At 29.8% G+C, this 26,519-nt stretch overlaps 2 protein-coding genes across 7 annotated transcripts; one reads left to right on the plus strand and one right to left on the minus strand.

Moving 5' to 3' along the window:
- Positions 1 to 7,044: 7,044 nt before the first annotated feature.
- On the plus strand, positions 7,045 to 10,124 carry LOC114193615 (GDSL esterase/lipase At5g55050-like). Its single transcript, XM_028083483.1, has 5 exons — positions 7,045 to 7,360; positions 8,118 to 8,257; positions 8,630 to 8,863; positions 8,972 to 9,218; positions 9,692 to 10,124. The coding sequence occupies exons 1-5, from the start codon at positions 7,120 to 7,122 to the stop codon at positions 9,910 to 9,912; spliced, it is 1,083 nt and encodes a 360-aa protein (XP_027939284.1). The 5' UTR covers positions 7,045 to 7,119; the 3' UTR covers positions 9,913 to 10,124.
- An 853-nt stretch (positions 10,125 to 10,977) lies between these two features.
- LOC114193556 (DNA mismatch repair protein MSH5) lies at positions 10,978 to 25,717 on the minus strand. 6 transcript variants are annotated; one of them, XM_028083403.1, is made up of 34 exons: positions 25,542 to 25,714; positions 24,396 to 24,427; positions 24,006 to 24,100; positions 23,386 to 23,466; positions 23,241 to 23,313; positions 22,654 to 22,717; positions 22,278 to 22,432; positions 22,058 to 22,159; positions 21,961 to 21,988; positions 21,857 to 21,888; positions 21,694 to 21,751; positions 21,403 to 21,489; positions 20,982 to 21,038; positions 19,499 to 19,600; positions 19,369 to 19,413; positions 19,073 to 19,150; positions 18,791 to 18,841; positions 18,611 to 18,692; positions 16,813 to 16,886; positions 16,635 to 16,734; positions 16,253 to 16,349; positions 16,090 to 16,179; positions 15,948 to 16,012; positions 15,778 to 15,836; positions 14,884 to 14,960; positions 14,698 to 14,784; positions 14,203 to 14,264; positions 14,035 to 14,096; positions 12,504 to 12,557; positions 12,329 to 12,414; positions 11,879 to 11,910; positions 11,631 to 11,654; positions 11,357 to 11,472; positions 10,978 to 11,266 (listed from the first exon to the last, which is right to left on the minus strand). In XM_028083403.1, the coding sequence occupies exons 1-34, from the start codon at positions 25,575 to 25,577 to the stop codon at positions 11,171 to 11,173; spliced, it is 2,439 nt and encodes an 812-aa protein (XP_027939204.1). In that variant the 5' UTR covers positions 25,578 to 25,714; the 3' UTR covers positions 10,978 to 11,170. The 6 variants fall into 6 exon arrangements, 4 of the variants coding, with proteins under 4 accessions (XP_027939204.1, XP_027939206.1, XP_027939205.1 ...); XM_028083405.1 differs by lacking the exon at positions 19,073 to 19,150; XM_028083404.1 differs by lacking the exon at positions 11,631 to 11,654.
- Positions 25,718 to 26,519: the final 802 nt, after the last annotated feature.

The following is a 26,519-nucleotide window of genomic DNA, read 5'->3' on the forward strand; positions in this document are numbered from 1 at the left end:
CAAATTAATTAATTAATATAATAAATGAGATTAATGAGTACTAATAAATTTCAATCAGTTAACTGAACGTTACACATTGGAATGAGTGTCCCTAATTATATGATTCTATTGAGTTAAAGTTTTTCACAGAGTAATTATTTAATATGACGAAGGGGATTAATGAGAACACCTGTTCCCACCTCGGTCCAGACGTTACTCATTTATTAACGTCATAGATCAATATTTTTGTGTGATATTATATTAATATAATCCTGCTAATTAGTACAATAAGATAAGATATTAATAAAGAATAATTAATATTGAAATTATGATATTAATAAAGAATAATTAATATTGATATTAAATGAAATATGATATAATAACTATTAATATTATTTTATTTTATTTTGTAGAAAAAAAAGTTCGTAAGCATTATAATGTTTAATGTTTTATTTAAGGTTTATTTATTCAAATTAAAAAATTAAGTAATAAAATAATTATATTTTAATGTTGTTAAAATTAAAAATATAATTAAATATAAAAAAATAAAATTATATGAAAAATCAATAAAAAATTAGTGTTAAACATTTAAAAAGTTTATAAAGAATTAATAATTAAATATTAATTTGAGATTTCATTAAATTATTTTTTACTTTTCGATAATATCGATAATCTTTTGTAATATTCCTCTTAGTTAAATAAAATCTTTTGTATTAAAGAAATAGATAATCTTTTGATATCTCACATTATTAATTATAAATACGTAAAACTAGTGATATATAATATGTTAAAGGGGTATGTTTTCCTACTTGTTAACAAGGACCTTATAATTTTCAAACTATTTACTTTGTGTTATAAAATTGGTGTTTATAAATTTTAAAGAATATTTTTGTTTTTACAAAAATTATTATATACATTTATATTATTTTAATTAATGAGTTAATTATTTCAGTTTTCAATCTAAAAGTATGGAATCAATGCACATTAATTATTCATTAACCAGTGCTCTTAGGACACTGGCCAGCATTATCCTATTAATATTTAATTTTAAAAAATTAGTCTTAATTAAGTTTTAATTTTGTAAAATTTTATGTAGTTAGGTTTTTTTCTAGCATGATACCAAGGACATTAAATACGTGTTATGTATCATTTCGTAGATTTTGTTTTTACGCGTAATAATATCATGTATCAATATGGATGGTGATAAATATCATTGACTTATATTAATTTAGTTTTCAAATTAATTTGTTTATTCAATTCGGTTTCAATTTTATTTAGTTCTCCATGTCCATATGGAGACTAAATTTATTTTTTAAAATGATTTTTTTAAATAAAGTTGTTTTGTAAACTTCTCCTTTTCACTTTTTTTTTTCAAAAATTACCTTTTAAGTAATAACTCTCTTTTAAACTAAAATAATTTGTTTCCCAACCATCATTACTCTTAGATCGATTTTTAAGTTTTCACATTATTTTGAGTGGTATTATTATACTTTTTGTTGTATTATATAATATAATATAATTAAGGTTTAATTTCTTGGAAGTTCATTATTTTTTTCAAAAATCTCAATTGGATTCTCATACTTTAAGTTATCTCAATAAAATCCTAATTTTGAAAATTTGTTTCAATTTGGTCTTTCTGTTAGGACATCTCACTAGCGTTAATTATGCGCCATATGTCAACTCGTGTTTTTTTTCTTAATTTTTTTTTACTTTTTTTTCTTAAAAAACAGTTGACACATGTCAAATTAGAATTCTGCCACATGTTATCTTGTGGTTTTTTTAATATGTTTTAATTAAAAAAAAACACGTGTCAAATTATAATTCTGTCACGTGTCAATTGTTTATATGAAAAAATTCAATTTGGTCATTGTATATGTTATGTTATCCCAATCTAGTCCTTATTTGTTTTTAAACTAGAGTAATTTCATCACTTCCAATTTGAGACCAAACTTATCTTTTATATAAATACTATAATCATATTTTTAATTTTTAACCAAATTAAATTTATTTAAATTTAAATTTTGTATTGAATTTATTTAACAATTGTTTTAATAATTTATAAATAACTTTATAAATTCATATGTAAAATTTAAAATAATTTTATAACAATGACAATTACAAAATTCAAATGTAAAATTTAAATGTTTGTGATTGTTATAAAAATGTTCAAAAATTTTACATTTAAATTTATAAAATTGTCTAAAACTTATAAAAGTAAATTCTAAATAAAGTTAAAATAAAGTTCAACACAAAATTTAAACTTAAATAAACTTAATTTGGTTAAAATATCTATTATAATAAAAATATAATTATAATATTTATATAAAAATTAAATTTGGTCTGAACTTGGAATGGGTGAAATTACTATAACTTAAAAAAAATAGTACTAAACTGAGACAAAATAATAAATATAAGGAACAAATTGATATTTTTCACATAATTAATTAACTCGTGGCAGAACCATAATTTGATACGTAACAATTAAACAAAAAAACCACAAAATGACACGTAGTGGAATCATAATTTGATACGTGCAGTTATTTTTTTAAGAAAAAAAAGTTAAAAACATTAAAAATTAAAAAAATATTAAATAATATAAAAAAAAAACAAGCTGACACATAATATACAATTAACATTATACTCTAACAGAAGGATCAAATTAGAATAAATTTTCAAAAATAAAATCTTTAAGATGACTTAAAATCTATTCAATTAACATTTTTGAAGGAAGCACTTCCAAATAATTAAACCTATAATTAATTATACATAACTATAATTCATGATATACATATCCTAACATAATAAACGTAGTGTAATCGAAAAAAAAAAGGTTAAAGAGGTAAAAGCGTAAATGTCAACTATTCTCTTCTTCTTTTACGTACCTTCCTCCTTTTTAACCAATTTAGGTATGTAAACTTTCTTTTCCATCATGTTTGGTTAGAATCAATTTTTTATGAGTTATATTTGGCATCTGCATCTCAAGTGCTAAATAATATTTTAATTTGTGCAACGCACATGATTATTTTCAAGACAACTAAATATTTTTTCTTGTTTTATAACAATTAGAAGTAATGAAATAAGTTAAAAATAGATATTGCATTTTAAACAATGATGATAAATATGATTCAAAATAAGACACATTAATTTTACATTGTTCACATCAAATGCAACACTATCAAATATATAGATTCAATTTTTTGAACATCCAAGCGTAACGTTTAAAGCTTGAATAATGTTTAGAGGTAGATGGGAATATTTTATATTAGAAATACTAAATTTGTTTTATTTATTATTATCAAAATTTGAGTATCTTTAACAATTTTATACATTACAACAAAATTCTTAAATAATTATTAATTTTATAAATTTTTTTAACAGTCAAAATTTTGATAACTGGATGTTAGTGAAAAATCTATTTTTTTTTTCGAGCTTTTGAAAGTTTCATAGCTATGCCATGTTATTATGATTTGACAGACTATTTTATTTATAACATATAAATTTAAGTACTGATTTAATATAAAACCCCGATATTTTATTATACCACTTATGTCGTAGTGATAATTACATAAAATAAATAAATAATTGCATTTTAAAGAGTTATAATTAATTGATGATGTTATGGGTTACAAATCACTTTCACCTGTAGGAATAAGCTTTTGTCTAAATTTATTATATTTAATTTTGTCTTACGTCTCTTTAAATAGTTTCTTTTACAGTTTTGCTGGTACTTTATTGTCACTAGTTAGATTGTTAAAATTAGGAACTTGACGTGTATTTATAGTTATTTCGGTAAATATTGCCATTACACATAAAAAGTTAAGTATTTACATAAAAGAATAAAACAAAATGGTGCAATGAAATATAAATGAAGTTTAATTGTTGTATTAAAATTATGCTCAAGTATTTGGATACCATATTTATATTTATTAGTCAAGGCGTAACTCTTTTTTCTTAAGAATGTAACAATCTAAACGTCATGACTAAATTGTGATCCGGTTCACTTGACCTCCGCCAAGAGACAATTGTGCAATTCACAACAATCAAACCCGTGACCTGACTCTGATACCAATTATTAGGATCTAGTGTTTACTACTAGACAAAAAACTATAGTCATTAGTCAGAGTGCAACTCTTTTTACTTAAAGTGTAACAGTCCAAACGCCACGATTCGATTGTGACCCAACCCACTTGACATCTGTCACGAGACAATTGATGTCACATGCAACATACCATACACATAGTGCTAGAATTGCAATACTAAAGCACTAAAAATTATACATAAAAAATTATATATGTTTTAACACTTTGGGCTAAAGCATTACAATATGCAACACCATAGCATGCTAAATTTACACACACCAACATAAATGCAAAGAATTAAAAAAGTGAACCATTTTAGCCTCTAATGTTAGGTTATTTTTTTATAGCATAGATTTAATTTATTAATTTTTAGAAATATTAATTGAAAAGATAAGTGCTATAGGAACTATTTATTTGGTATGCATATGTCTACTTTAGACCTTATTTAAAGAAAAAAAAAATGTAAAAGTTGAAAAGTGAGTGTGTGGAGTTGGAAAGTTGAAAGAATATGAGAAGAGTGAGTTGAGCGGAGGCACCGTAGGCGGCGGCCGGCTGGTCGTGGCTTTCGGTGGTTGGTTGCATGTGGAATTTTGTGATGGGTTACTCACCAATTCAATGTTCTCTCTTTCTGTTTTTTTTTTTTTCAAAAAATATTTTTAATTCATGAATTTTAAGAAATTTCAAGAAGATTAAATACTTTTATTAAAAGAAAATTGCTATTGGGACAAAAGAAAATGTTTAAAAGAAATGTGTGACTGTATCCTCTTGGGCCGGTTCTTTTGAGTGCAATAAATATTAAATATTTATTGTCAATTCCTTTCAATAAGTTCCTAAAAACGATAAAATCAATGTAATATTTTATTTTTTAATATATTTTTCTTTCTAATTTAAAATTGACATGGTGTTCGCATTTGTAAATTGAAAGAATGCTTATTTTACTCCCTTACATAAAATAATGTTAAAAATTTTGTTTATAAGACTAACAAATTATGACTGGTTACATTATAATTTGTTTTGATTTCATATTTTATTATAAATATATGATAGTTTTTAATGTATATTTTTATAACTTGAAGAATTGAAGATAAGTTAAAATTTTACATTAAGTAGATGTGAGTAAATAGTAGATTAGAAATCAAACTCTAATCTCAATTTTAATATCAATGGTTGAATTGAAGGTCTATTATATATATATATATATATATATATATATATATATTAAAATTTATAATCGTTAGTTATGACACAACTTTTTTTTTTTATTTCATATCGATCTAAGTATTACGATTCGATTATGATTCGGTCTATTCAACTTCGAACAATATACTCGTACCTAAAAGATTTGAGTCGAGATTAGTTTCTCTTATGTCTTTTTCATGAAATGGCAGTGTAAGAAAAGAAAGGTTATTGGTGGTTGCTTAGATAGAATTTGTAGAGTAGGAACAAAATGATGAGGAACATATAGAAGTGGGAAGAATATGGGGCAGCCAAGGTGCAATGAATGCAAATCACAATTCAAAAATATTGGCTCTTCAATTAGTGGAGTGAAGCATATAAATTGCAATCTGACTTTCTTAGCTATGCTATGAAAATTTCAAAATGTTGTGTATATAATATATACTTTCTGCATTGTTTTCAAAGCTAAAAGATTAAGGGGACCACTCTCACTGTGGACCTTCAACACTTTATGAACATGAGGGTTTTCAAATTGCTTTAGGTTTAAGAGAATTATTTATGCACAGAATATTGAAGAAGTATACACAAGAGTTTTACTTTTCTGCTGAATGAGCCTTTCACTTTCACTCGTTGGATACTGCATATTTTGATGTGGCTACCTCTGCTTTACAACCCATCTATTAAATTAAACCATGAACAAAAGAAACATTCGCATGTGTATGTTTTCATCAAGTTACATATATAATCACTTCTTTGTCACTTATAATCACAATAAAATAAAACGACCTAAGTATTTTGTGATTTTAGATTCTTGATTGATTTTTGAGTACGGTTCTCTATCGAACATTAAAAGTACAACATCGTGTTGTACTTTAAATATTTTTTTAATATATTTTAAAACGTTAAAATTAGTAATAATTAGTATATTATGAAAACACAATAGAGGAACAACATAAGAAAATTAAGTAAAGAATCCAAATCTGTATCTATCTTGTAGTCCCGATAGATGTGAAAGTGAAAGTTGTTTCAGTTTTTAAACTTGGATATATTTTGTTTCCAAAATTTAGAAATAAATGAATATAGTTCTTTTACTCCAATAATGTTACTTTTTACATGTTAAATGATGTGTTAAGTTGACATTTGAGTTAGAACGTATTAAACGGTGTAAACAGTTAGACATGTAAAAAAAATTACATTATAAAACACTTGACATGTAAAAAAAATTAGCACAATTAAATTAAGAAAACTGTATCTATTCAATTTTAAAGTTTAAAAATTAAAATGTATCACAATTTGGATTAGAGAACTCCAATTTCACGCTAAAAATTTTAAAAAATAAAAATATATTTAACCTTCACCAACAAGGAACTATATAAATCTAGAATTTAAAAATATTATTACAGTTAAATGGACTATGATACTTAAACAAAATTATTTTTGACAAAGTTTACTTTTCAATATAAACTAATTTCTTTTCCTTCTATTTTTAAGTCAGATCAAACTTTTATTTATCGTCACTATGCATTCTCACAAGTCTGTCACCAAAACTTTGTAAGAAATAATTTTGCAGTGAGATATCAGAAGCATATGAATGAACATTGTCACAGTTTAGTTGTTGAGGTAAAAACTAAAAACGAAGGAAGAAGCGAGAGGAATTTTCCTTTTGACGTTGACAATGTTTGTCCCATTAAGACATGACACATCATCGACAATAAAATAAACATGAATTTCAGTGGATGGAGTATCTGGAGAATACTGTTGCTCCACTATCTCTCACCACCATTCAATCAATTTTTTCTTTTCACACGTAAACCAGAACCAGAACCTTTGAGCCAGCTTTAGGCTATCTTTAAATATTAATCAAACAGTTGTCTAAGCAACCAAGATGGGTAAAACAGTGTTCTTTATGATCATCTATGGCTTTTTCATCTTATGCTTTGCTTCTTCAGACCCTCAAATGGTTCCAGCTTTGTACGTGTTTGGAGACTCACTTGTGGATGTCGGCAACAACAATTTCTTAACTCTTTCCATTGCAAAGGCAAATCATCGTCACTATGGCATTGATTTTCCCAACCACATACCCACCGGAAGATTTAGCAATGGCAAGAATGCTGCAGATTTTGTTGGTAATTCTAATTCATTCCAAACAAAAACCTTACCATTTCAAATGTTCTTACAATCATGTCGTCACTTATGTGTTCATGTTTTTTAACTTTAAAGACAATGTTTTAGTTCGAGAATTTTTCAATAATTACTGAATTCTGTCTTCTCAGGTAATTAATCTTGTGCCTAATGTGTATATATATCTTGAACTCATTTAGTTTTATGTTTTATAATTTGTTTGAACTGATTCAATCTCAGAATTTAATATATATTAATTGTTAGAATTTAATATATATTAATTGTTGAGAAATATTTTTGGAAACCAGATTTGTTTTCTGCATGTTTCTTCACCTGTAAGATATTCATAAGGTTGATAAACTGGCACCCAGAAAACATGGAAAAATAACGTCGACACATGTGGAGTGTGACAACAAATGAAAATCATAAAAAGACAATATATATATATATATATATATATATATATATATATATATATATATATATATATATTTTGGTGCACAAACTTCATAATACTTTGTAAAGTTTCTTATTATGCAAATTAATAAACGTTCAAAAACTCAAGTGTGAGTCTAAGTACTGTATTGACTAGAAATAAAAGAGTGGAGTACTGTATAAGGATAAAGACTCATAAACTCATAGTCTAAAAAAGAGTAATGTCAATACTTAATGTGGTTGAATTCATATCTCATTGGTATTTGTTCTCGGTAGATAATTTTTTTAGTTAATGTAATGATTGTGTTGTGTGGGTTGAAATTGCAGCTGAGAAATTGGGTTTGGCAACTTCGCCACCTTACCTCTCTCTAACATCGAAGGCCAACAAAAACAAGGCGACATTCATTGATGGTGTTAGCTTTGCCTCCGCAGGTGCTGGAATATTTGATGGTTCTGACTTGCGTTATGTAAGTCACCAAAAGTAGTTTTTTTTTTTTGTTTTTACTTTTATTCATTTATTGTGGGTAGACGACCCAAATACGGCTCTGGGAATCTGACCCAAGATGGACCTGAAGTGGGTCTCCGTTGAAAGGAATTGGTGTTTCGGGTCCATCTTTTTGAAAGACGTGGACCATTTAAATCTAGACAGTGACGTAGTTCCTTTTCTTTATAATTAAGAACATTATTAATTATTAGAGAATATAACTTAATCATATATATGTTTATTATTTTTATCTCATTTTTTCATGATGACAAAATGTGAATTGAGTTAACCAAATCAGTGTGTTGGATTTTAAATTTTGAGAACCCTTTCAACATTTTGTTCATTATGAATTCAGAGACAATCAATACCATTGACAAAACAAGTGGACTACTACTCTATTGTGCACGAGGAAATGACACGAGAAACAGGAGCAGCTGCTATACAGAAACATCTCTCAAAATCAATTTTCGTTGTGGTGATTGGCAGCAACGACCTCTTTGGATATTTTGAGTCATCAGATCTTCGTAAGAAAACTACCCCACACCAGTACGTGGATTCCATGGCACTCTCACTAAAATTGCAACTACAGGTACCATACAATAATCGTAATTCGAAAGATCTGTGACAAACGTATACACTGTTTAAGGATAAACGTTTGTGTCCTTTGCTTTGTTTTTTTATTTAAATTTTTTTGTAGAGATTGTACGATCATGGTGCACGTAAATTTGAGATCGCGGGAGTTGGAACACTTGGATGCTGCCCTGAATTCAGGCTGAAGAACAAAACGGAATGCGTTGTAGAAGTGAATTACTGGTCTGTAAAATACAATGAAGGCCTTCAATCGATGTTGATGGAATGGCAATCGGAGAATAGAGGGATAATCTACTCCTACTTCGACACTTATGCTGCCATCAACGACCTCATTCAGAGTCCAGCTTCCAATGGTACTGTCATTTACCACCACACTCTCCTATTTTCTCTCCTTAATAATAAATAACCAACTTATCACAATATCCACACACGAGGTCAAGGCCGTGGATTGAATCCCTAGTTAACAATTTAAAGCAATAAGATTGATTTCGTGGATTTGAAAGGAAGAGGGTAGAAATTGTGGATTCAACCCTTCACTAATAAAATCTAATAATTAACATTTTTACACTCAATAAGTTTTACATTGTTTAAAAGTCAAGATCAAATATATTTTAAATACTCATTCATAGACGTTTTTAAAGAATAAAACCGTGACATAACTTTTTCAAAATGAATAATATCTCAAAAATGTGATTGTCGTTTTTAACGATTTGAGTTGGGTTGGGTCGGATGATATAATAACTTTCTTGTAAATTTTAACTAATCATTAATTAATTATTTTTATCGTATTGGATTGTGATTAAAAAAAATTGAAATCCCTTTTCAGGATTTAGTGAGGTAAAAGGTGCTTGTTGTGGACTGGGTGAGCTGAATGCCAGGGCTCCCTGCCTGCCATTGTCAAACCTTTGTCCTAATAGAGAAGATCACATCTTCTTCGACCAATTCCATCCTACGGAGGCAGCTTCTCGTATATTTGTTAACAGACTTTTCGACGGTCCTTCAGGTTACGCATCTCCCATTAATATGAAACAACTAGTAGCAGCCTGAACTTCAGGATTCATTAACTCTTCAATGACATTTTTTTTTTCTTTATAGTTCGATGTTAAAAGTTGAATGTGATATTGGGGAGGGAAAAAAAATCCCAAAGCCGGGCTTCAGGAAAAATGATCTCTGGTTAGAAAAATATGCATTCCTATGAGAATGATGGTTTTTATACTAGTTTTTAATAGATGTTAATGAAATATGACAAGAGCATCAAACTATATAATGTTTCCATATCAAGTAGTTGTAGCTTACGTTGACTAGGTGGGTCGGATCCAACTGCTTCAAGTTCAATAGTTGATGTTAATCCTAGCTGTGGACAAAATCAACCGAAAGAGGAAAGGAAGGAGAAACATTCATAAACATATTAACACTCCGAACTTGTTAGAATTTTCTAAATATTGTTATGGACCACAACCAACTTAGGATTTTAGCTTTGGGAATGATGGGTTAATATTGCAATCAATTTAGAAATGCTTGATATTTCTCTAGTAATAAATTCGTGGGTGAAATAGCTTGTTAGATTTATCTTGTGACGTTACTTCAAAGTATTTAAAGGAACCAATAAAAATAACTTATCATATTCTTATAAGTTACTTTCTATAATAATTAGTAAAAATAACCTAACTTACTTTTAACTCTAATTATAAAAAACAACTTATACACATTACGTACAAGATAAATATCAATTCAATAAATTCATAATTAAGCTATTTACCAAAGTGGGTTCTAAGTTTTGAAATTGTAGTAGACTTCAAACACCTAATTATTAGGGTTTAACAAATATCTTTCATCCTAATGAACACGATAGTCTTTTTTTTTATTTTTTAATTTAGTTCTTATAATTTTGAAAATTATATTTAATAAAAATAATTCATTTTCAATCTTCTATAAAAGATCACAGATATATGCTTTTGTAGTTTTTGAGAATTACTTTTTTAAAGGGCGGAACATTTTAAACCTACTCATTATAGTGTAATCTAATAAAATTAGATTAACTCTTAACTTCAGACTTCTATTGAAAGTCCTATCAGTTATGTTTATATATGATTAAAGCTATTCACTCTCTAAACTTTCCACATACTACTAACTTTTTAGCTTGAGGTTGATAAACCAATGAAAAAGACTCTGCTATAGGAAGATATAATTCTCCAAAATGGATGCTCAATAAAAATGTATGCAACTCATCTTGATATAAATGTCATACCATCACACCTGGCATCTCAATAATTCCTACGAAAACAATCAGCAGATAAGACTTCAGTCACGATGCATTAAGAACTGGAGAAAATATATCCTCAAAGAAAAGTTTTAAGTCGCCTTTTTCAATATCGAATTCCAACAGTTTATCCATGGCATCCTGCATTCCATTTGGAAATATAAGTAAACATACCTGAGAGAGTAAACAATATCCAAAGCACTAATTTGAATCTTGAAATTGAAATTTCACCTTGCATTGACGATCTTGGGCAGAGATGTTCTCATTGCATAACCGCTCGACATGATTATTATTTGAAACGGTATCCAACACAGCAGCAGCTCTTTTTACAATTTCCTCTGGTACACCTGCGTGAACGGTGCAGCTTGTTTCAATGAAAGAAATAAAAACAGAAAAAAAAAAATGTTTTATAAATTTTTTATCACGAGGAAAGAATGAAGAATATGCTTTGCGTATATTTTTTTATCAGGAAATATCATTTTTAAGCAGCAGTTTTGTTAATTACCAGCAAGCAGAGCACAATGCAGCCCTGCAGGATTTCAGAAACCGCACACATCATTTTCATTGGTATTTCAATTGATATTGCAAAGTATGTTAGTAATACACTCTTCAAAACACTTTTAAAGACACTTCCCTGTGCTTGTATTCACCAAATGATGTATCAAAGAATGTGTTTGACATTTTTCTTTGTTGTGTTAGAAAGTATATCTCTAATATTCTAGACATAAAATACCGAATAAAGCAAAAGCATACCGTAGCTATGATGGGCATGTCCAGGGATAAGCCTGCGAGAAAAATGATAATAACAAAGATGAAATCTCCTCAGACAGTATATTATCTCAATAGTCTAGACAAAGTACAAGGGCGAAGTATAATGAAAGCTCCTCTGCCTGGAGCATTACATGAACCAAATACTATCATTCATGTGCATATTTTAATGTTCAGGATGACCTCACCGAAATAGATGCATGCTTAAACATATAATTTTTGGCAATCAGTTTTCCATCTCTAATCTTAGACTAAAAAAACTGCATCTATTACAGTAACTTTTTTTAAATACAAACACACGTTTGTTATATTGTCTGATCAAGTGAAGTCCAACAACCTACACAATTTCCATCAAATCCTTCTTTTGACATCAAATAAACTTTGATGGTAAATATAGTTCTTAGCATACTGCATAGCAGAATCAACAAAATATACCTGTATAAAAATACAATGTCGTCAATGTATGTGGAATTGTCGTCAGGCCTCAGTATACTCATTGTGTAAAACTTAATCTGCTCAGACTGAAATAGTCCAAAGGAATTATGTTTATGATCACTCAACCGAGGAGTTCAAAAACTTCAAACTTCTTGCACAAGTATAAGTGCGTAACCTTGGTCAGGGAATGTCCATGCAATAAATCCATGAGATGAGTGCACACGAAAACCTACAAATTTTGCAGAACAAATGACAGTTACAATCTCTATGAGAAACTGCCTATAGTCACTTGGCCAATTGTGAATATATTTTTGGATTGCAGTTTGAATCTAGGTTCTGAGTTAATACTTCATCTTAATAAAATTTCCTGGGAAATTGTCTTTCCATAACAATGTCATGAAAAAACTAATGCTTGAGTAAATAAAAACTATTATTTCCTGGGAAATTGTCTTTCAATAACAATGTCCTGAAAAAATTACTGCTTGAGTGTATAAAAAACTATTACTTTTTAATTTCATCATAGAACTACTCTAATGACTCATGATCACTGGAACATGATTAGCTCATGTATATACAATCATGTGTGGAACGATCATTGCCAGTCACTAAAACAACAACAGAACTAATTGTCCATTTTAACATTTAACTATCATTCTTTCACCATTTACCACCCAGGCTTTCCTATCTGTAACAATTGTCAAACGGGCTGAGTTGACCGGTTCAGCCTGACTTAAGGAGTTACCTAAAAAATTGTATCGATCTGATCAGTTTTATAAAAGAGCTGTAATTTTAACCTAATCTTGCTCCGTGCGGAGTCAGTGGATCATTTTGACTCACTTTACAAAATTTTAAACAAATATAAAAACAAAACTTTTAATAAAAGAACACATACAATTTTAATTTTAAAATTTAAATATAGTAATTTAATATATATAAATAAATGCAAATTATAATTAACATATGTTTTTTTAAAAAATAATATCAATTTAATTATTTTAAATACAATTATTATTTTACAAAACGAATCACTCCATAAATTTCAAGACCGGATTAGCCTAAACTTATTTAGATCGCAGCAAAATGACTCAACTCCATTTGAACAATTGTTTTAGACTAATCTAATCCGTTTTGTAAGTTTTTCTATGTCAACCCATATCACTGAAACAATCTTCACAACTAAATGTTTTACCATCATATTCTTTAATTTTCATGCATCTTGCCATTCTGTTAAATGTATGACGGTATGATGAAGTATAACGAAAGAAAATAAAATGACATCAAAACGACTTCTTTTTGCCAAAAAAAAAATATTAAATTAAATTATTGATAAGAAATTATTATAAAGGGTTGTAAGATGGTAGAATAAGTTTATAAGGATTTCTAACATATTAACATTTTTTGCTAAATAAAATATAACAAAGCAACGACTTTTTTCATTTTTTTGTGACAAATCAGCATATAAGTATATAATGACGGGCAAAATATGCAAAAGAATAAAATATATAATTAAATGTACTTAAAAAAAACTTACATAATATAATTAAGCCTAATATCCGATATAGACTTGTAAAGAAACACTTAAAAGATTATAGATGAGACGACGGTTACTGGAAAGCATAAAGATGGTCATCTTCGGAAAATGATATTATAATTCCTGAAAAGTTGAATTCATACACACATTATATAATTTCAGGAAGAAGTTAAACCTTTGGAGGTTCATGACATGTGACAAAGTGATTTATGGTTCCAGCAAGTAGACCAATGCCATCTGAAAGAAAGATTAAAAATTTAAGCTAAAAACTAGCCTCAACAATACGCACACACATTCCATGCATTTGTGAATTTTAGACACTCTAAACATTGGAGAAACAGACCTTCTGTAAGAGTACCTTTACCAAATTCATCAACCAAACACAGAGATTGCGAAGTAGCATGCCTGTAGATTTTCTAGGCATTAAAAAAAATACATATACACAAACATTGCCCTTTTATTAAAATGCAAATTATCTTGGAACCCTCCGCTTATTTAATTGTTGGTATAAAATGTTGGATCATTGTACCCAAAAATTCTGAGTTTTAGTCTCTGTTGGTTAGGTTTTTGGCAGTGTAAACCACCACATGATAGAGATATAAGAACTAAAAGTTAAAACAATTGTTAGTATAGATATTAAAATATAAACTTTTAAGTGGGGGTTAAAATGAAAAGTTAACTCTGGTATAGAAACCAAATAATTAACCAAAACAAACGAATGATATAGAAGATAGGGCATCCTGCACCATAGTCCATCCAAATGCAAGGAGGTTATACAGATTTTTCCTGTGACGGTTTTATGTTAAATGTAATGGAGATGGCTTTTTTCTTGGAATACCTGAGCATCATCCCTACTTGATGTAGATCAATCATAAATGTTGATTGTTCAGCTGTCATAAGCCTGCTTCCCGTTGCACAAAATATTCTAAAATACCTCCCCAACAAACAAGTAAATAAAAAACGATTAGCATTCAATAATGTAACTCTTGTTTCATAAGGGACGTGATTCATGAGAAAATTATACCTATCTGTTAGACCCACAGTTGCTGAATCGGCTGGCACAAAACTACCAATGTGGGAGAGAAAAACAATTATAGCAATCTGCAAAATACTTATCGTTAGTTTATAAATAACAGAGCAACAAGGAGCAAGGTCAGTAACATCATATAGTAGCCAGACGTTATACTGTATGTTAAGGAATCAACTATTTGAAGAACAGTAAATTCGAAGCTTCCTTTTTTAGTCTTCAACACAGTCCCTGAACAAAAATCCTTGAATCCGGAAAGGTGGATAAGCACAAACTCATCCACATGAAACGATAAAAATGTTAAGATTTTGTTTTTATTTAGTGTGGTCACTCATTTTACTTTGAGATAATCATACAAAAAATAAGATATTAAAAAATGTTATTTTTTAGCAATAATATAATATAGCTCAAATTAATTTTATTAAATTGTGATGTCATGTATATGCTATTGTATTCATCAACTTATATAAAAATGTTATTAAACAATGATAATATCAAGTAATTGTTATCCCGAAAATACATGTTAATTAAATTATTTTTTCAATTGAATTAAAGAAAAAAAAAAAATATTGGGTGAATGCCACGACAATAAAAATATGCAAAACCCAAATAAAAAAAAGATCTGATGAATATCAACAATTGTAGTGTTTAGATTGTCAGACCAGATGAATATTAAAAACCAGAAGTTCATAACTCTGATACACGTACTACTAAAATAGCTCCTGCAACATTTTTTTCATACAGAGACTAGAAGTTAGGAAAATTCTTCCATTTGGAGACTAGAAATTAAGGTTATAGAATGACCTTTTCGACATAGTTGCTATTTTAAAACAGTACAATCAATATGCTGCGGAATACATGTCCCAGAAAGATAAAGAACTAATAGCTGACCTGCTTTATATAGATACTTTTTCCAGAAAAATTAGGACCGGTGATGATATTTATTCTTCCTACCGTAAAGAGCAATGGAAGAGGGATTAATAACAAAATAATTTGATCAAAAATGGACTTTAATAATATAAGTTAGCTAATATCAGTTATGTATGTCTACAGCTATTTACCATCATGAAGAATCTTAGTGTCATTAGGAATAAATGTGTCTACCGTCATTTCCTGCAAAACATGCCTACAAACAAAGCCAGTTTTTATCATTAACCATATAAATGATTTTCCATTAGGTTCTTATAACCAGATGATCTGAACCTTCCATTTTTTATATCAAGCAAATTTTCTTCAGTCAACGAAGGCCTGACGTAGTTGTTCTGCCGTGCAACCAATGCCATTGACAAAAAGCTGAAGCAAAATTATTAACGATAAAAAAATGTCCCAGCTAGCACCAGTTATTTATAATGACAATTTATCTTACCAGTCCAGTTCAGCTGCAAAAGTTGCCACCTTTATCAAAAGGGTCTGGAATAGCAATATACGCGAAAACAAATCTCTGGTGATTGCCCTCTCCATATCTTGAATAAAAGAACTCAAATAAGTAAGATTGCACCAGAGACCAAGCGTTTAACTTTGAAGGTAAACTCAATCATATCTATTACGTCTCATAGATCTTACGGTGAGAGTCTTACCACAAGCTGTGTCAAGGAATTCCATAATTTTATTAAAATCTAATTGCTTACATCGAGAGTTTTTTTCATTTCAAGGTTAGAGCATGTTACCAGTCTGGGCAAAGGCTCGGCGAATTACTTCAAAGCAAATAAGTAAAAATCAGGGAACTATCAAATATATGCTTAAAATACCTTGAATTTTATGGTGGATATCACCGAGCAGACTATCCAATTCTCGTGTCTTTGGCGTACGATAAAAGTATCTTTTTGTCTCTCCATCTGTGTCACAAAACTGTACTTGAAATGAATAACATGAAATATAAGATATTAATTAGGTAAATCATTTGACTGGGTGCAATCACCAACATACTGCGTATTCCCAATCTACAAGTGTCTCCAGAGAGGTTTCTTCAGGTTTTTCTTCAAAGATACACATTAAATAACCTACAGTAGACAGAAACAAGATATGCATTGCTCATTAATAAGATATCCAGTGTTGTTTGATAGCCGGAAAAAAATATGCTATGAAAAAAATGTGAACTGATGTTGCCAAACAGCCAAAATGGCAGGGCAGCGCCACCTTGCCACGTTGTGGCAGAAATCCAGCAAATTACTAACTGAGACTCTTGGAGTTGAGGTTTCCTCTTGGTGGCAAATGGTTGATGAAAGTATTATAATCAAATATAATTAGACATTGAGTTGAGGTTTCCTCATGGTGGCAAATGGTTGATGAAAGTATTATAATCAAATATAATTAGACATTGATGGTACATCTGAAATATCAATGTCTAGTCCTGATGGACTTGAAGCATTTGTTCAGAGATCATTGAGAGTGTTAGAGAAACCCTCTTATTTGCCTGACTATGTGTGTTCTAGCACTTCACACACTCATCTCATTCAAAATTTTATTCTTTAGACAAATCGAGTCCAAATTACAAAACCTTTATCAATCAAATTTCCTCTACTTATGAACTTCAGTTCTATCATCAAGTAGTACCCTACCCTGAATGACGCAATGATATGGCTCAAAAGATTAAAGCTTTTGAAGATAATGACATTTGGTCTTTAGTCCCTTTACTTGAAGGCAAATATTGCATAGGATGCTAATGGCTTTTCAAATTGAACCGTTCAATTGATAAATACAAATCTCAACTGAAAGTCAAAGGCAACACACAACAGACTGGAATTGATTTCTCATACACTTTTTCACTAGTGGCAAAGCTTACTTTTCTAAGAGTCTTATTACCTATTGGTGCTCCAAAAAATTGGAGCCTACAGTAGCTAGATACTAACAGTGCCTTCTTAAATGGTGTGTTATTTGAGGAAATACTCATGGATATTCCCTAAGGTTACAAAACAACAACAAAAGGATTAGTTTGCAAGTTAAATAAGTCTATATATGGACTTAGGCAAGCCTCTAGACAATGGTTCTATAAGTTCTCCTCAACATTACAGTGACATGGTTTTACACAGTTTAAAAATGATTACTCTCTATTCACTTATAGTTTTGGTTCTTCATTGGTCATTTTGTTGGTTTATGTGGATAACAAGCAGGACCATATTCTTCTTGTGTTAACAATGTACAGTTGACAACAAGTTCCTTGTTCAAACTGAAGATCCTTAGTTCTCTTCTCTCCAATAATTTTTTAAGATTGGAAATTGCCGGATCCAACAAAGGTAGTTCCTTGAGTCACAGAAAATATACTTTATATTTACTTGATGATACTGGTTTCTTAGGTAGCAGACCAGCTGCACTGCCTATAGGTCTCAGTTTAAAACTTGGCCTCAATGGTGATGACCCTATTGAGGATCCCTTTATATTCTTTCTTTGTCGTCTAATTCTCTGATTTTGCAACTTCTAAGTTCTGTGTCCCCCCATTGCTTTCTCTTTTATTTTTCTTTTCGTCTTGCTTAAGAAAAGGTTATTGTGCATAACTTTATCTTTACATATATGTAAAGAAATTGTTTCGTATTTGAATTCATGACAAACCCAGTCACCAGGATAAATCAAAAAAATGAAAATGAAGGATTAAAACTAAACATAATCATATCTACTGGAATAAACAATGTTTACAGCCTTTTATTAAATGTACTTCATAAAGAAAGAGCAATGCAATGACCCATTACCACATTTTATGGATACAAGTGTAAATGAGAGTCAGATCTACCTATTTGCTGTATATAAACAATGCAAGGAACACGCTTGTCCTTGCATAGACCAGGATGTTGATCCAATTCCATCGATGAAACCTGCAAAAAATATGTATCATGACGAGAAAAAAAAAAAAAATATATATATATATATATATTAATTTTTCTGATCAATTAAAATTTACACAAAAAGCCACCTCTTCCAGAAATTCCGGCAGTTCCTCATATATTTGCCTCAGCTCATCTAACTACAAAATACCGAAGACAGTTGAACCAATGAAAGAAGAAAATTTTATACATTAGATTAAACCTTCAAACATCTATGGATTAATTTCTCTACTTAAAATCTCATCCTAGTAGGCACATGAGCAAAGAAACAATTTGACAACACATTTTTCAACTTGACTGGCACATGCATACTATCAAAATTCAGTACATTCACACAGCCGAAGAAAAGGAACAAGAACATTGGGTTTAACCTCGTCACAGAAACCTTCCTTCACAACCGTCGCATAACCTTTCTCTTTAGTTCTATTTAAATCAATAACACCAATTACCTGCACAAACCATAATCCAAACAAAGGGAAAACTGCTATCGCTTTTTATCCAAACAAATTAAATAAATCTCTCGATTGAATTGACTCTTGAAATGGTTCCCCTCACTCTACCAGATTCGAAAATCAGATGCTTTTAAAACATCAAAGCACATTATGTGCGATTTCTCTTTTTAGTATTTCTCATCATAATTAATAGGAGAGAAACAAATAAAACTTACCAGTTCATAAACATAACCAAGTTCTGCTGTTATACATGAATTAGCCTGCAGTAATGTTACTTATCAAAAGTAAAACCATTTAAGCTATAGTGTAGACGAGTGCACTCGAATAGAGCATATATGCAAATACCTTCTCGACAATGTCCAAGTTTAAATACTTCAATTCTTCACGAAGGTCTTCGGACATTCCAACTTCAAAAATCTTGTTTACATGCAACAGCGCACAAATACTCTAAAAATCATATGAACATAAAATCAGTGCTCAATCCCAAAATGAACTTCTATTGTAAAGGAAAGTATATTAAATTGTTATGAACATCTATCGGTGAAGGTATCCTCTCCATTTTCCACAACTCGTGTAAATGGATTTCTTAAATAAACAGTGTCCAATATGGAAAGGAAAACCCTGATATTCTTTTTTTTTTCCTTAGCTATATCTTTGTCATGAACTGCAACATCGTAGAATACAGTTATATCGTAACAAAATAATGGACAATCCATAAAACTAAAAAAAAAGGTTCCCATCCATATTTTTTAAAATATACAATTAATTATATATATATATATATATATATATATATATATATATATATATATATATATATATATATATATATATATATATATATATATATTTTAAAACACATAATCTAGGATGAAGCATCCTCATGTGTAGAAATAGAAGTTATGCTATGTTTGGATTAATAGTGTTGGAAAACCAAGTTAATGATAGTCATCCTTGACCCATCTTAATTACGTCTTTGGGCTACCTTAATTGCAGCAGCATTGAAGGGGGCACGTTTAGCCGAGAGATGTGACTTATAAAACTTGGGCAATCTTCACTTTAGAAACTGACGTAATACGATTGTGCTAGGCATTAAGTCCAAATTGTAAGATATGAAAAACAATAGATTGAGCAAAACGAAATGGAATACCTGGCTCCATTGATTAGATTGTTTAAAATGGGATGGAATAAAACAGAAGATGATGAATTACATTCCAATTTACATCTCATTCCATTCAATACTCCTATTAACCCCAGATCATTATTAAAATATACAAAAAACAAATTGTTAACTTTATTCCATTCCATTTGGTTTCATCCTAATCTATTTGAATCACTATTAGATATTCAACCATGATGAAAGCTATTGCTAATTTTATGCACTGACCTATCATTTACCAGACTTCTTATCATTTAACTAGTTCAACATTTTGCCCACCTCTTCAATAACAAAAACTAACACGCTTTCAACATTACCTCCCCTCAGTCGCATCAGTTTTTTTATCTTGTCATTTTTCAATTTTCATGCAGCAAGATTTCTTCGCTTTTAATCACTGACAAGAAAAGACAAATAGAAAATAGCAACAAATGGAGAAGGGAGGAGGAGAATATTTGTTGGCCTTTGATTTTTGTTAACTTGTAATATACAAAGAAAATGTTTAGAAGTTAACAATTTTTTAAAGGCCACTGTGGTCATGTAAAACTAAATTCAAGGAACAGAACAATATAAATTTATTTTAATATGTAGAAGCAGATGTGAATTTTAATAGGTTACAGCACAAGAAAATATGACTATTAGGAACTAGAAAAGAATAAAAGAGAATTTTACCTTTAGAAGAGCTGCCCAATCAGAGCTAGTGCACGTAGAGCTTGGACAGTCAAATTTCTTTAATGATTTATTAAATCTTCAAAAAGTGTTAGTACGCAAATAATACAGGCTTTTGCTTCGAAAAGAAACACATTCATAATTGCATAAAACAGACTGACGTATGCACTCAAGATAAAAAATGATTTTCAAATATGTAATAGTAATATCATGTTTCAACAATGAATAATGTTCAATATTTGTGATTGGAGAGTTAAAATCATGTAGTTAACAAAATTTTAATGAGCACACATCATGCTCTTTTTAATTGTTTATTTGGCCCGAACAAAACACAATCTACAAAAGAGAATTTAAAGAATAGACAATGAACATACAGTCAGACGAGCATAAGAACAAGAATGAGAGAGGAAGAGACATTTCATACCTTCAGCAAGTGGGGTATATCCTTCACAGATTTCAAGGTTTCCCGTAATGAAGCAACAAGTTCTTCTGAGCATAGAAAAAAAGATATCTACTTACCATCAAAGGAAAACATGTTTTCATAATTATATGATTAATTTGTTGAAGATATGTAGTGAATAAGATATTAAATAGCCATTTCACCTCAAAAGGGACTATAATTAAATAAAGTAAATTTTTCTATCCACCTGAAATTTGGATTATACAGATTAGTGAAGCCTAATTAGACAATATATGCTAGACTATAGAAGGATACAGAATTTAAACGGTAGTTCAGCACTTCAAGATCAAGAATAGGCCTTAAGAACCAATTTCTGAAACGGGGAAATTATGTGAGAAAAATGTCGCCTCAAGTTCTCAAGCTCAAGAGATAGGTAGGTTATAAATCTCACATTCTCACTATTTTTTATTCATGTTACCTCAAAAGACGTCTACCCATCGGAGTCACACACTGCATTCAAGACAAACTATTAATCTTATGTGACGAGAAATTGGCACACACTATTCAAACCACTCAACAAACCTTATTGATCATTCCAAATACTGAAAACCTGCAATTAAGACATTGCCTTAGATATTTACATATTTTTTAAGTAGAATATTTAAGATTAAGTAATTACCCTTCTTTTGCTCTACCGATTCCCATGTGGCTTGGGTGCTTGTCAATTTGGAATATTTGTAATGCTTCATGAGCTGCTGCATCAAGTTTGAGAAAGTTATTTCTGTATCACCAAGGTAAAGGACAGCCTTTGAACTCACATTTTCTCCTTTCAAGTTTCAAGCAGCACAAAGAAGAACGTTTTTGCCTATAAACACTGAGAAAAATAAGTTCAAGGATACAGTGAAATTTCTGCAACAGAATCAATTGAAATTGATGTATTTCCTGATTCTTTCTGTTCAAGAGTATCTACAATCCTTTCATCCTCTAGTATTGCAAGGAGACCACCACTAGCACGAACCTGTACTTCACTTCCCATGTCCATCATTGAACTCAGCTGCAGGTGTAACAGAGGGGAGAAAGAGGGGGATGCATATAAAATTATTAGAGTATTGCAACAGCAATAATAATTGAAAGGACAGAAGATTTTTCCATACAAAACTTGTTATAATATAAGCAACAATTAATCTAGAACAAATAAGTATTCTATTACTAATTTAAGGATGTGCATTTATAATCCTAAGATACTAGGACAGTGGTGGGTGGTTTCTAACTCACATAGTAAATCCTCTCCTTCATATTTAATCCATCATCCATCCCCGCCACTCGCAGGTAAATTAATCTGTAAAATCAGGATTCTTGAAGTAGAAGAGATAGAATACTAAAATTGCAGCACACTTTTATTTTATTTGATATAAAGGAGTTTACAAATCACCAAATAAAAGCTGTCATAAAATAGCTTTCTCCACAAAAAAAAAAAAATCAGGCATGCTGAATAAAACAATTAAAGGGTAGCACCAAGACGTTTGTTCAATCCTTTAACTGAAACAAAGCAGTAAAAAAAATATAAACTTTTCAAGGTTGAAGAGAGAGGCAATGATGGAAATTATGTGATGAGAAAAAATGATCCTAATACCCCAATTTCAAAGCGAAGGTAAGTTCCTAAATCAAACGCTACTTCTGTGTGTGGATGTGTTAATAGATAGGATAAGTTTTAAGCATTAAGTGAAAACAAATCAAATAGAGAATCTGAAAGTCCAAACAAAACAATCTCCATCAACAATTCGAATATTCAATATATCATCCTGTACACTGCAAAAAGATTTAAGTTAGAATTCTCTTTAAGATCTTAACAGATGTAACACCTATGCCATGCTTGCTCGTAGCTGAATATTGAACTTTTAACAAGCTTTACTGTAGGATACTCAGCTACTCCATCTGCGTAACTTCAATGGGTCAAAGGTCCAAATAATAGTCTTTCGTAACTTAATCACATTAAGGGCATCCTACCCTTTTGTTGCAGAGCAGACAAGAAGGATTCTTCACTTTTAGTGCTTGTGTAAATAACCAAAGGGTTGGCTTGATATTTCACTGCACCAGATATTCATATATAAAGACATTCATTTACTAGAATTCATAACAAGTAAAAGAAGTATTCGTCTTAAAATCAATAGGGGTATATGAAGCACAATATTGAAACTTCTATCAAAGAGAACATATCTATGCTGAGTCTCAAGTTTCAACTTTGAACATCAAAACCAAGGATCGCATTTGGCCTGAATTTCTTAGAATATCATAACTACTTTAGAGTTAGAGTTTAAGAAAAATGCTTAAAATTGAATTTAAAGTTGTTTGGCAATTATAAAACTTTTGAAAACTTTTTGGATATGTTATCGGGTTTGAAATTTGGACTGGTTAAAGAGAAAACAGAACTCCTATAATTAACGTAACTAAGATTCTTGTTCTAAGCTGTTTTAATTTAAAGGGGGAGAAAACTCTTTTTATTTATAGAATTACGTTTGGCAAAACACAACTTCTCCTTTTAAGGAGAACAGAAACCAAAAATAAGCTGTGCAAATTACTACCTAAAATTGAGCTCAAAGTCAACAATGATAAGAAAGAAATCATACCCAGATCAATAATTGGAAAACCTTTGTCGCCATCATCCCAAACTTCAAGTACATAAAGTTGTCGAAGTGTGGAATCATAATAAGAAACTCCTATTCTGTATTTGTGAAAGAAAAATAAGGCGGAATACATGTAGCAGGAGCAATAACATTAAGCTGCACAAACCTTTCATTATTATATAACCCTTTTGCCCGTCAAAATTGCAACATTACACAATATATTTAATTTTCAATGTTCTGAAACAATTTGCCACTTAATTTCAAATATCCTTCCTGCAACATCATTCTTCACACGATTTCATTCCCACTGCTAGGAAACTATCACTTTGTTTTTGCACCAAACAATTTTATGCAAGATTGGGCAACAGATACTTGGGCTATTAAAAAGCTTACCTATGACCATTTAGTATGCAAGCCATGTAAACCTGTAAAAAGTCCAAATTTTCCAATCAAGGACTGAGGTTGCAGTGAAGCAAATCAATCATTCAAGTAAAAAGGTTGCAGGAACCAAAAATTTAAACTGAGCAGTCTTGACTTTATAATCCTTAGAAATTGTATATGACCATACGATTAAGATATACAAAAATTACTCTGGTATTAAATATTTAACATATACAAAAATTAAAGCCTTTTCCCACTAGGCTAATTAATATTAAAAATATCAATCTAATTTTATTTTGTAGCAATAAATTTACTCTGAATTTAATTGAAGTTATTGGTGAGATACCTCATCCTATGACAGTGTTCAACTTAAATTACAATATTACAAAACTTGTTTATCAGATAACCCTTAAATTTAATGTTTTCGCCTGTTTCTTATAATATGAAACATGTCAAACTTCCTACATAAAACTCATTGATATTTCGTAAATTTATTCTACACAAATTTGAGAATATTTGTAAGCTTATCCACCGCTGTTTTATCTTTATTTTTTCAAGATATTAATCTACTCTATTCTTGTTATGCTAACAACAACCTCCGTATCACCTTGCAATGCATTATAAAATCCAAAAGACTTGCTGCAGCGCAACATAAACACAAGTTCTAGCTTAATAGAAATCACGTCACGAAATTGAAACTCATTTTTCCTAAACTTGACACTTCTAGTAACTGGTAAGACAGAAGCACTGTAAACCGGTGCAGACAAGGGCATGCCCCCTGCCATTGGTGACCGATAAATATCCTTCGCTATCATGCACTAAGCTTGAATTCTATTAGCATAACAAATCTAGTCAAAACAACAAAAACAGTTAACAGTCACCAGAGAATCAAATATGGAAGTATTACTTGTTTGAAACTACTATATATGTAAAGATTAATCATCAGAATGTTTTGACACAAGCCATTCAATCTTCAACTTCAGTGAAGCAATTTAATCGAACAAAGTTTGCAACCTAAAAATTGTAGTAATCTGACTATCCAGAGGGAACAGTGGCGCTATTTAAGATTTTAACTAATTGAGCTAAAACGTGCTTCTTCGGTAGGCAAACAGTAGCAGGAAATCAAAATTTTGAGGCAAATTTATATGAAAGGTGGACCTGAGGAACAGCGTCGATTTCGTCCATGTCCTCCATTTTCAGCTATCTCGATTCTGCACCACCCAGTAAAACAGCGAATGAACAGAAAACCAGAGATAACCAGAATTTGAGCGCGCAAAATTCAAAATACACTGTCCCTTTATATAGAGATACAGAAAATATTAGTCAATTTCCCTAATTAGGCGGGCAATTATTTATACTTTACTCTGTTGGTTGAGAAGCATCTAGATACAGAAAAATGAGAATGAGTTTTTCTGTTATGGTGAGGAAAAATAAGTAACAAAAAAATACTTCTATTGTTTATCATCTTTTATTTTTTTTATTGTTATCAAATCAAAAATATTATATAATTTTAAATAAATATATTTCTCACATTTTTATTATTTTTGAACTTATGCTTTATTTATTGTCATCTTTATTTCATTTTTCTCTCTATCAAAAACTTTCTTGAAGTATGTGTGTGTTAAACTTTTTATTTGCTTGGATAATTATGATGGAATTAAATGAAACTACTACTTTACTAATAGTTTTTTTTTTTTAATTTATATATACTGCCTTTATTTTTTTAAATACTTAAACATAAAAGTAAATAATTTTTTATATTTCAATGTGCAATAAATAAATAATAGACAAGTAGTTAAACCAAACACTTTGTATAAGTAGGTTAATTTACTAGGAAGTTAATTTTTATTTGATATTACCGATCTAGATTTTTTTTAAAAGCTATTGATAGGATTAAGAAGTAAGATATAGTCGTCAGTACTAACTACGATTTCAAGATTTTAAAATCGAAGTTTCAATAATATTAACAACTTCAAGATAAAATCATACACACAAATCACAATTTAATAACAAAGAAATTAACTTTTTTTTTTCTAAATTAACCTTAGGTATTTGTAAATGAAGTTAATACAAATGTTGAATATCAATCTACATATTTTAACTTAAATAACAAACAAAAATTACATGGATAATATA

The sequence above is a fragment of the Vigna unguiculata genome, chromosome 8 (genome assembly GCF_004118075.2).
Source record: "Vigna unguiculata cultivar IT97K-499-35 chromosome 8, ASM411807v1, whole genome shotgun sequence".
Taxonomy (NCBI): Eukaryota; Viridiplantae; Streptophyta; class Magnoliopsida; order Fabales; family Fabaceae; genus Vigna; species Vigna unguiculata.